At 36.8% G+C, this 11,974-nt stretch overlaps 2 protein-coding genes across 4 annotated transcripts; one reads left to right on the top strand and one right to left on the bottom strand.

Moving 5' to 3' along the window:
- Positions 1-4,205: 4,205 nt before the first annotated feature.
- LOC104212825 (E3 ubiquitin-protein ligase SGR9, amyloplastic-like) lies at positions 4,206-5,688 on the bottom strand. Its single transcript, XM_009762180.2, has 2 exons — positions 5,056-5,688; positions 4,206-4,803 (listed from the first exon to the last, which is right to left on the bottom strand). Exons 1-2 carry the CDS (start codon positions 5,637-5,639, stop codon positions 4,482-4,484), a joined length of 906 nt encoding a protein of 301 aa, XP_009760482.1. The 5' UTR covers positions 5,640-5,688; the 3' UTR covers positions 4,206-4,481.
- Positions 5,689-9,072: 3,384 nt separating this feature from the next.
- On the top strand, positions 9,073-11,551 carry LOC104212824 (dirigent protein 17-like). 3 transcript variants are annotated; one of them, XM_009762179.2, is made up of 2 exons: positions 9,073-9,264; positions 10,011-11,551. In XM_009762179.2, exon 2 carries the CDS (start codon positions 10,060-10,062, stop codon positions 10,531-10,533), a length of 474 nt encoding a protein of 157 aa, XP_009760481.1. In that variant the 5' UTR covers positions 9,073-9,264; positions 10,011-10,059; the 3' UTR covers positions 10,534-11,551. The 3 variants fall into 3 exon arrangements, with proteins under 3 accessions (XP_009760481.1, XP_009760479.1, XP_009760478.1); XM_009762177.2 differs by having other exon boundaries at positions 9,074-9,264; positions 9,987-11,551; XM_009762176.2 differs by having other exon boundaries at positions 9,075-9,264; positions 10,036-11,551.
- The last annotated feature ends 423 nt before the right edge of the window (positions 11,552-11,974 follow it).

Consider the following 11,974-nt stretch of genomic DNA (forward strand, 5'->3'; position numbering starts at 1 on the left):
TGGATAACAGCATCACCTTCAGAAATGGACCTTCTCGGAATGGATGGGCTTCTTGTGAAGCGGCAGCCACATGATCTTCTTCGGGCCCCGAGCTAAGGACGATTCAGCCTTACGAGCATCCCCCTCTAAGGCCACCGAATCTTGGTTGGCATCGATCGGGCTCATGGGTGATGAAGTCTATGTCCTCGTCATCCTCGAGAAAATATTTGAGCTGATAAAGAGCTTCGGAATTTGGGACCCGGGAACCCAAAGTCTTTTTGGTGCTCTTTTGAACCTTAAATGGTCCTTTTTTCTCTTCTTGACCTCGGTAGGAGCGTCCAAGGAGTCAGGGGATCTTTTATTCTTCTTCATTTTCTCCTCCTTCTTTGCAGCAGCTTTGACATCGGGCTATAGAGAAGCGGAGGGTTTTGTAGGTGGGGTCTAGATCACGGCAACGATGGTTTTCCGAAGCTTAGTGGTCTTGGGTAAGCTTGTGAAAGAAGGACTTAGCCATGACAATAACAAAATAAAAAATGACCAGGAAGAAATTCAACCAGAAAAAGGCACTCACTGTTAAAACGAGCCTTCGACTTGCCTTTAGAGAGCTTACGCCACTCACGCTCGGAATATGTGAGTTGCTTTAATATACCTCGACCCACTATCTAAAATGCGGGACCATGTTGGGATGACTGCATATCAAATAAAACATGTCATGAGAACAAAAAGTAGGTACAAGAAAGGACTTTGACGACTTAAGAGGAAGTAAGCTTATGGTTTGGAGAAGTTGAACGACATGAATTCGGGAGGAATGAGGTCGTCGATCTTTATCCGAATGAACCTACCCTGTCAACTTCGATCCTTGTCTTCATCTATACAATATAAGGGAGCCTTCTTTGCCCGATAGGCAAGTTTGATTAACCTCCCTCAAAAGATTCGGGGGCTGTAAACTCGGAGCAAGTGATCGACCTTGAACCGAGGCTCCTCCATATTGTTCGCAAAATGACATAGAAGAGTCACGACCCTCCGAAAGGATGGGTGAACTTGCCCGAGGCAAATTTCATACCTCTTGCAGAATTCGAGGATCACCATGTCAACAGGACCAAACATGAAAGGATGCATGTAAACACTTAAGTATACTTCCAAGTATGTCGTGATGTCCTCGTCAGAACTGGGAATGACGACGTCCTTGCCTTCCCATTTACAGTCCTCTCGGACAGCCTCAAGCGTCTCTTCGGTAATGGAGCAGAAGAGTCAAAAAGGGGAAAATGACATAGAAGAGTCACGACCCTCCAAAAGGATAGGTGAACTTGCCCGAGGAAAATTTCATACCTCTTCCAGAATTCGAGGATTACCATGTCAACAAAACCAAATGTGAAAGGATACATGTAAACACTTAAGTATACTTCCACGTAAGTCGTAATGTCCTCGTCAGAACTGGGAACGACTACGTCCTTGCCTTCCAATTTACATTCCTCTCGGACAGCCTCAAGCATCTCCTCGGTAATGGAGCAAACGTACCTCCACGCCTCCTCACCTTGATCCCCTTGTGCGGAGGCTTTCTCGACTTTAAAGTCATTATCTATGGAGCAGCGCCCAGGGATAAAATCTGTAAAAGGAGGTCCCGGGGATACTACCGGAGGCACTGCCTCGGTGCCGGTGGCTGAGGAAGAAGTCATTGGTGTCGTGTTTTGGGTACCGATTTTGAAGTATCCGTCATCTCTATTTGAGAATTTGAAGATTTGAAGGTTTGATATGAAGGCTTGAAGATTTGGTATGAAGATTTGAAAGTAAGGTATGAAGGTTTGAAGATGAACTATGAAGATATGAAAATATGAATAATATGTTATGAAGATTTGAAGGATCGATGAACGGATGAAGATACGAAAAACTCGAGGGCAACTTAAGGAAATTTGAAGTTAGAAAATAAAAAAGTAAAAGTGGGAAACCAGAACTTTTATAGGAAAAGAGTAATGATTGCGAGACGTTTCGGATTCGGTAACTATTGGGGGTATTCAACAACGACTGACGCGTGTCCAAAGTCAGAGCGACGTGACTGATGGGACGTTTTGGTTTGTCAACTTTAGTGTGACTTACTAGAAAAGGAACTGGGGTCAATTAGTCATTTCCCGTTGCTCCTATAATCTGCTCTCTGAGAAGTAAGAGGACTATCTGTATACGGATAAAATTGAGGATAGAATTACCCCCGATTTTTTGTTGTGAGGCAAGGAATGACGTTACTTGTTATAGTCCCGACTGAGACCAAAGATACCCACAGATCAGAACTAGGAGCGGACAAATGATACATTGGGTCTAGAACACGGCCAAACCCGGAGAGAATCAAGCTCGAGTGAGATGAAGAATCAAGGATGAAGGAAAGGAGGTTAAAAAAGATAAACGGGGAGCCAAAATATCTGCCATCAACCGGATAGTACGGCGAGGATCATGCTCGGTACTGACTGCGGATCATAATTTCATGGGAAAAAGGAAGGAAATTTTTTTTAATCTTATTTAGACTAGTATTTAGGGTTAAAACTCCTCTACTATATAAAGAGGAGGACCCCCTTTATTTTTTGACACTTTTTTGCACGCATATCGAGGCAATAGAATTCATTTTGGTTCTCAGTAATTGTTCTAAGTGTTCTTCAATTGTTCACTCATTTAGCTGGATCCGGGCTCCATCTCGAGGGCTCGATTGAAACCGACATTTACGTTTAAACATAACACAAGGTTTATTGATTTCGCCACATTGGTTTGATGGCTTTATCTCATTTCAATTCAATTATTTACTGCTTTTGATTATTTGTGTTAAATTAAATTGTGTATCCTTTAAACCGCATATAAATAAATCTAACTATGAACCATATTAAGGGTAATCAATGTTCAAGCTATGATAAGCACGTATTGATCTTGATTGAGATTTAACTTCGAAGGCATAAACTTCATTTTTTGAAAATTGATGAATCCTCTGTATCTGTGTATTTACTGAAAGATTTGGCTTTTGAACGTATAGCGCGCTATTTCGATGACCGAATAGGAGGTGAAAGAAGAAGGAAACACGAGAAAGGAATTCGTAGAACTCGTTTGTGCAAATGAATTTTTTATTACCCAAGAAATAACGAGAAAATTAGCTTTTATTAACTGAATCACATTGAATATTATAGCATTGACAAGATATTTATTTTTTGATTAAAAATCCCTTTATGCAGTCTTCTTTTGGACTCGACGCATACGTTTAGATATGTCAGGATACTTTTGATTGAGTTTAATAATTCAAGATAATAAAAAACCGACTAGTAGACCTATGGTTATGACCAGAGCCGTCAATATGGGCTTGGCCCCAAGCCCGTAATTTAGCAGAGTTAGGCTAGAATTTTTGAAGCTCATATAAGAACGAGTTTTTAAACCCGGCCCGAGTAAGCTCGTAGCCCGTAAGGCTTGATTGAGGCTGGGTTGGGCCGGCCTGTGGGCCTAATAAAAATATGTATTTAAAAAATATAAAATATAAAATTAAAATTATATGACACAAAATATATCAAGAAGAGTATTCCAAGCTTAAAGTTTATTAAGCTCATCATATTAAAAGATCAAAGTCTTAAAACGTTGATTAGTTTTAAAATTTTAATTATTTTTAATATTTAACTAACTAATATTGCACACAAATTGTAGATGTAAAGGAAAGTGAAGATGTTAAGACAATCTTCTCACAAGCGGATTCAAATGTGATTGATGAAGCTGATGTGTTGGATATTTCATAAGCGTCATGGACATTTTCTTGAATAGTTTGTTTTGAGTTTTGACTTTTAGTGAATGAAATAGTCTTGTCTCTTACTTTTTAGTGTTTATTGTGATATATTGGAAAAGTATAAGTATTAAGTTTTCTGAAATTTTTCCAATAAGATTTTTTTAGCTTTTAAATATATATCTTTTTTTAAGTTAGAACTTAAAGAAAAAATATAAAATTATATTTTAAAAAATGATGAGCCGGCCCGTGGGGCCTGCAATCCACATGGGGCTGGGATGGACTGGCCATTATAAGGCTCATCAAAATGATTGGCTAGCCGTTAATTGCTAAAGCCCAAGTGGGTTGGGCTGGCTACCCCGTCCGCCCATATTGACAACTCTAGTTACAACCTTGATACATTACATAAAGGGATAGAATACACAAATATTTACCAAAAATTACAAACAGACTGCATACTATACTACATAATAAAATAATTTCAGTGTCGAATAATTGAACCCAGTCTCACATTAACTTCCAATGGTCCCATTACTCATGAAAAAACGAATATGTCTACGTGTATATTTACATTTTCCACCTGTTCTAAAAGGATAAGGCTATAAGAGTACTCCACTTGGAACTATTACCTGTGTTTCTGTATAGATATTTTTTGGATATATTAGCTAGCGAGGCTGATTTTTTTTTTTTTTTTGGCTGAAAAAGATTGCTATTATAATTTCATCCACTGATTAATTTAATCTTCTGGCTATGCATGTACAAACTACGTAGCACCACTCATCTTGGCTAGCATTTCCCACAACCGTTGAATTTCAGCCAAAACATCATCGGACGGCAGCTGAAACCGGCAACATGGACAAGTATTCATCTTCTTCAACCAAGGTAGTATACATTTCCAATGAAAAATATGATCACATGGTAATTTGCAAACATCTCTGCCTTCTCTCATCTCTTCTTTGCATATCACACATTCCCTTTCACTGCCACTCAACACTTCCACTGACGGCAGCGCCACCACCACCGCAACGGATGTCGCTAACTTCTTGCTATCTTTTCCTTCACCACCAGTGGCAGAGTCAAGAATTCTGGAAAAAAGAAACAAGAATCACACTTGTGATTTGAACGTATGACCTAAAATTTTTTGCAATTATAATTTATGAGTTTAAAAGTTAATACTTAGTTGACATTAATTGTGATACTAATATTTTACATGTGTGTCTAAACTCCGTGTAAAAAATAAGGCTTCAGTTGGATCCATTAACCATCTGGTCCATTATATTCATCTTTGACTAAAAGTTACAACAGTTTATAAATATATATAAAAAATGTATTTTTACCTGGAGCTCCGCCCGAATTCACCAACATCATAGGCCATAACATTGACAAAATTCTTGCACTTTGCGACTAGCTCAACGAACTTGATTATGACGTCACTTTTAGAACTTTCAATGCTAGATAGTTTCAACATGTCCTGGGCTACATAGTCACATAGGATATCGCGCCAATGCGATGGTGGGGCATCAAGTGCCCCAGGTTCATGTTGGCGCAGTTCACAGAGGAGTAGGAGGAGGAGAACTGCGTCTAAGTCCCGGAGATTCATGGTGGTGGTCGTGGGTGGGGGCAAAATTGTCTTTTTTTGCATGAAGTATACCAAAATTGCGAGTTTTGACAAGAGGTGACGGGCGATGAGGACGAATTTATGGTGGAGAGAGAGGGAGTTGAGGTAGTGGAGATTGAGAGAGAAAAGGGTGGGAGAAGAGAGGAGAGAGAAAATACGGCGGTGGTAACGGTGGTAGAGGGAGGAGGAATAGTGATTTAGATTTGTGAGTTGCAAAGGGGTTAACGTAGAAAGAGCTGCCATGATTATGGATTCCAAGTGTTTTTGATCTTCCATTATTATGGATTGAGTTTTTTGGAACATGTGGGCTTAATTTATAGAGGTGTGTATTTTACTTTACGACTATATCATGCATGAAATTATTACAAATGATTGCTATGAGTATAGATTTCCTAGTCGCTCAATAATTAAATCTTTAAATTGCAAGGTGAGTTAATTCTATCCACATGAGAAAAAGGGCAAAGAAAAGTCTAACAAAATTATGGCCATGTGATAGTGACACGAAAGGAAGAAAAACAAGACAACTGTAGTTCAAGACTATAAGCAACGCCAGTGGTTTACAAACTATCCCATGGCCAATTTCGTGAAATATTGGTACATTATATTTGAGAATAAATGAATCAACAAGTGTGGTGGAATTGGTGGGATGAACCTTTGATAAGAGGTTTCAGATTCTAAGTTATGGAAATTAAAAATATGTTTGTAGGTAGCATTTAACCTTTTATTGAGCCTATCTAAAGCGAATTAAAATTACTCGAGCCTATAAATTTAAATACCTGATAGCTAAATCAAAAAACATAGTTCGTGAGGGGCCCTTAACAAAATTTAAATAGGTGATTTTCCCTCCTATTGAATATAGTTTCCTAGTGATCATTGCGGTAAACAAGTAATTAACCATATCACGCAAAGCAGAAGAAGAAAAAGAAGGAAAGTGTCACAAAAATTTGCATGGTCCATTCTGGGTTAGATTAATTGGGCACGGAGTTTAAGAAAAGAGAGAAAAACTTCTAAATTTATGGTGTAAAAATGAGGCACATATATTTTGTGTAGCTATAAATCATTGCATAAAGGTAAAATGCTTCCAAATAAGTAAAGGGCGTCATTATTTTTGGCACGGACTAAAAAGGAAATAGATTTATATAAATTGAAACAGAGAAAAACAACTCCCCTCCATTTTCTATTGTCTCCATTTCTCCAAGTTCCTACTTGGATGGATAACACATGTCTTATCTTTATATCAATGGTCTAAATTTAATTACTTGACACAACGTTTTAACCACAGTTAAAATAATAGATATCTTTATATATTTACTCCTAAAAAATTTGACAATCCCATAACTAAAAGATTTGATAATCCCGTAATTGTAGGAGCTAAATTCTGAATACTCATCAATTAATGCATTTTTATTTGCTTTAAACCCTTTTTGAATGTAAAAAGGAGCACGTAGAATAAATATAAGTTTTTGAAATCTTGAATTTCGACAAGTTTTCAAAATTCATTCATTTAGTTTATGTGAAAAACTTTTTGTCCACAGTGATTTTCTTCTTTAATACTTTGTTATGTTAACTTATTTCAATATTTCGATTCCTAGGTATTTTTTTCTTCAAAGTAAAAGAGAGAAAACAACTCAAACATCTTAGACTTTTTGATCCAATAATGGTGGGTTATTTGTTTCGGTAGACAAACTGAACGTATTTGTAATAATTTACTACAAACTTTTACATATACCTAAATTGTTGTTTAAAGATCATCGAGTCTCATAATTATGTTATGCCATTATCTATAGTTTATAGGCAGATTCATTGTTTTTCAATAAAAATGGAGGGAGATTGTAAGATATAATATGAAATGGAACTACTTTCTTCTATTTATTTTCAAAAATATTTCACTTCATTATTTGGTAAAAATACTTTTTGGCATAATACGTTTGAGATATCTTAATATTCATATGTTGTATTTCTGTTGTAAGTGTTGTTCTATTTAAAAGGAAAAAAGAAGAACGAAATTGGAAAGAATATCAAAAATTCAGAAAAAAATAATGAAAATATTATTATCCTAACCATGGTTAAGTAAATGTTTAGGCAATTAAATTTAGACCATTGATATAACGATAATACATGTGTTATCCATCCAAGTAGGAATTTGGAGAAATGGAGAGAATAAAAAATGGAGGGGAGTTGGATCTGAAACGGAGGGAGAATGTGACACTGGACTTAATGGGCTAAAAAGATAAAGGTTTTGTTAGAAAGATGAACTATTAAGCATGTGTACGTGTGGGACTATGGTACTTATTGGGAGGCCTAGGGATGTGAGGTTGTTGGAGTAGAATGGAATGGAGTTGCGACGAATGTCGGCCTTTGTCAAGAAGCTTTTGTCCACTTTAATCAACTTCAACAGGGTATAAGGTGAAAAACAACAAGCACAAGAGCAATATATATCATTAAAGGTTGTTGTGGGATAACTAGAATTTTTGCATTCTTAAATAGAAGTTTTGGATTTGAATCTTGTGAGTGTAAAAAATTCTAGTAGGAAGCACTTTTTCTTTAAAATGGACCTTACGCAATGTGAATTCGAATTAATTAGAACTCCAATACAAATACAAAACATCTGGTGGAAAACAAAAAAGAGCAAATATATATATATACGAACATGGCCTACTCTTGAAATATATGTACACCAATTTACCATACAAATGATTCACTTTATCAAGACCACTTCTATCACATCAAACCTATATCATTCAAAGGAGGATGCAACATATTCTGTCTGGTTTATCTGAATTCACTAACTTTTGCGCAGAGCATATATTTATGTGTAAAAATCTACTAAAATTGTAATAATAATCAATGTGAACTCATAATTCAAAAATACAATAGGCTTAATGCTAATAAAATTAAAGGTCAAACCTATAGAATTTGAATCCTGAATCCGTCTTTGATATCATTGCCTCCAATTTGTTCAATTCCCTCAGAAATGCGTAATGCTAACAATACTACGCGACAGCAATTATCCTAATTGAATCGCACATTCTATATATTTTCTTACAAAAAGATAAGGAATCTAATTTTTCTGAATAAAAGGATATATATATATATATATATAACCATTATATAATCAGTGAAATGGAGTGTGTGATATCCATTATCCAATGTTAAATTTCCCCGTCAAGTTCACCCAACATTATATAACCATCTTTCTCTCGACAGACAAACCGAGCAAAATTTCCAAATATCCTATTAAACTTCTTCATTTTTTCTCAATAATGTAAATATAATGTAATAGATTTTTTTTAACAAACAATACGATATGTTATTGATGTACACACACTAGCACAAACAGCACTGGGGTTGCAATAGCAAAGCAGGCTGCTCTGCTTCTATTACACCTTATTGAAGTCAAATAGCTTAGACTCTTCGGCTAAAAAAAATGTGGTTAACATTTTTAATTCCGACTGTAAGGGTTGGTTGAGTTAGGTGGATGAGTGGTTTCCCACATGGGAGATCTGGAATCGATTCCCCTAACTAACTGCCTCCTCAGTCAGTGTTTATCATAATGGGCTTGCCATAGTGAGCAGGTTACCCAAAACGCATCTTTAGCAGCTGTGGGTTTCCTGGAAATTTTTTAATTTTTTTTTTAATTAAGCTTGTCAGGTTGTTAGTTGGACTAGAAGGTGTTCTACTTTATTAAACATAAGGGATTAAAGATGATTAAGAGCATACTTAAAGGACAAAACTAGACCTCCCCCGACATATAGGGCGTAGGGGACAGTTTTGGCTAAAAATTGGGACCTAAATTCCGGTAGATTTTGGCCCGCCGCCTTCAAAATAGCTCTCCGGCGTCAAAACTCAAACGCTCTTCTCTCCGTCTCTTTCTGCGGCGAACGCTGCCCCTGTCTCTCTCTCTCTCTCTCGCCGTTGAAATTGAATTGTAAGTTCCCTCCTTTTCTCTCGTTCTCATTGTCCACTCTTCAATAATCTTCTCTTTCTCTCATGAAACAAAAACCCTAAACCCCTTTCCCTATGAATTCTAACCGTAGATTACGAATTATTACTTTAGTTAAAGTGCTTTGCTTTGGATCCGCATAACGAAAATGAGTCCGATTTCTCATAATTTTTGTAATTTACACTAGTTAACTTGCATTTGTATTTTTTTCCTGGTGCAATAACGGCTTCTAAGTTGTGATATTGTACTTATCTTTGAGTTAATTGATATACTCAATCTATCTTTTAATTTTAATATGTTGACATTTCTCCATTTAAACGGGGAAGTAATGTAAGCCAAAAAAAAAAATGAAAATGTTAAGTGCTATGTTGTGATTTTGTTGGGATGTGAACCTGGGATCTCATTGTTCTCAACATTGAACACTAGGCTGCAGCCAGTGGCAAAGCCAGGAATTTTTCCAAGGGTATTCGAACTTGAAATAAGTATTAAAAGAAATCCCGACAAAAGGTGTTCAATTTATGTTATATATCTCTAAAACCTAGTATTTTACCTATATATAGTGTAATTTTCCCTTGCTGCAGCCTTGCATGCAGGTAAACTTATTTTATTTTCTCTGTTTTTTGCTTTGACAAATATCTGAATTGCTAAATGTTGAGATTAGTGGTTGAATCTAATTGGACGTTTCTTCTACTTCTTGTCATATGAAGGTGATAAGCTTCTTTATATGACAGAAAATACTTGGTCATCTTTTTATAGGGTTGATTAGAAGGATTTCTGGAAATGGATTTTACATGTAAAGAAAGTGATGCTGAGGAGTCTTTATCACCTGGAGTATTTGAGTTACCTGGAGAGCCGGCTGTCGTTATTAATGGGCTACCTCCCACTTCTTCAAGTGCTGACACCGTTTTACCCTGTCCAACAGTTACTGATGCAGAACCACGTAAGAATTCTGGTTTTGGTCAATGGCTTGAAGGAAGAGAAGTTCGCAAGTTGTTTGGGGACAAGTATTACTTTGGGAAAGTTACTGAATTTGATGAGGAAGTTGGTTGGTTCAGGGTGAAGTATGAAGATGGCGATTTCGAAGATCTTGAGTGGCATGAGTTGGAACAAATTCTTCAGCCTTTGGACATTACTATTCCGTTGAAAACATTAGCCTCAAAGATCATTAAGAGGAAGCAGAGATCTACTCAGAAGTCTGGAAAATCTGAGGGTAGAACTCGAAATCAAGGTGTAAAACTGAAAAAGACAGTGTAGAAAAATGTTATTTCTTGAAGTTATGTGAGAAACTCTTGGCATGTCAGACGTGGCATAGTATGTTTAGTTCCCATGGATAGAACAGCATATTTTCCAGCTTCATGAGCAAGCCATGAGAATTTTGAAACATCATGTAGAGAATGGTAGGTAGGTATAGTCTGGTGAATTGAGAATCTCTTTAGTTATATTGACTTCATTTAGCACATTCATTCAGTCTCGTCTACATTAGTCCGAAGGCATCATTTTTGCAAATTTTGGTTGTGTATCAAGTGAAGAATTGGTCCCCAATTTGCTTGGTTGTGTCATCTCCGGGAGTTCATTATTTTTAGAGCTTAGGTTTCTGGAAAGTCGCATAATATGGACTTCAGTGGTTGGATACTGCGTAAAGAATGGGGATGGTGTCAATAAGATGCAGAGGACTGATGGCTCTACAATAGCTGGGACGAGGTTACTGATGGACATTTGCTTATCCATGCAAGGTTTTAGCCACATCTTCGCCTCTGGCTTGTAATAGTGGATGCTTTTGTTGGGCTTGAACTTTCATATTGCGAAGGCCTAATGAGATTCAATGACTTTTCCATATGCTTCATGAGTTGGGCCTCCAAAGTACTTTCAATGGCATTTCCTTCATAGGCCGATGTGCCAAGAAGAGTTAGTTTTATCCGATGTAGAATCACAGAGATCTTGCCATCAATGTTATGGTACATAATGGATGCCCCTACTCACACGCTTCATGCCCATGCTTCTCACATCGAGTATGTGAGGAAGCCTCTGCTTGCTGAAGTTATGAATTTTAATGACAACAACTTAGATAGTTGGTTTGGAGACTCTCTGTTGTAACACTTTTGATCTACAAACTCCACCAGGTTGTTCAAGTTCCGCAGAATGCCAATGTCTGTGCTGCAGTAGGGCGTATGCATGACTCCATGCCTATTGTTGTTTCTTATTTTTACTGCTAGTCGGAATTTGGCGTTCTAATAGCCGTTGCTTAGTACATTTAGCTAATTTTTCTAGTCGACAGAGGTCTCTTGGAAAGTTGTTACTGTGGTGAATCTTTAAAAACCGACTAAATATAGACTGAACCGAACCGTACCAAATCGATTATATAAACTTATAATCGTACCGAATAATAGGATAGGTTTTAAATTTTACAAAAATAAACTGAAAAAAAATATCGAATTGTACCTGTAGACAATAAATTGCGTCAAGAAAATAAAATCAAGACTGAAAAATATTGCAATAATTGTAGTATTTTATTTCGAATATTTGAGTGTTACAATCTCTATGATTCCTCTGATTCTACTTTTCTAGTATATATTCCAGGGCCTCTGAGCTTGATCTTGAATTTGAATTTGATTTATCCGTCGCGAACACTTTGATTGTTGCCACGAATTGTATCACCAACAAGTAGGCTTGATCTTGAACGCCTTGTATTTGGTTT

The sequence above is a fragment of the Nicotiana sylvestris genome, chromosome 12, assembly GCF_000393655.2.
Source record: "Nicotiana sylvestris chromosome 12, ASM39365v2, whole genome shotgun sequence".
In the NCBI taxonomy this organism is placed as follows: domain Eukaryota; kingdom Viridiplantae; phylum Streptophyta; class Magnoliopsida; order Solanales; family Solanaceae; genus Nicotiana; species Nicotiana sylvestris.

Excerpts from the sequence above, each read along its gene's own strand:
- LOC104212825 (XM_009762180.2), bottom strand. The coding sequence starts at position 5,639 with ATGTTCCAAAAAACTCAATCCATAATAATGGAAGATCAAAAACACTTG. Across the intron at positions 4,804-5,055 it reads GAATTCGGGCGGAGCTCCAG|AATTCTTGACTCTGCCACTG; the intron begins GTAAAAATACAT and ends TCTTTTTTCCAG.
- LOC104212824 (XM_009762179.2), top strand. The coding sequence starts at position 10,060 with ATGGATTTTACATGTAAAGAAAGTGATGCTGAGGAGTCTTTATCACCT.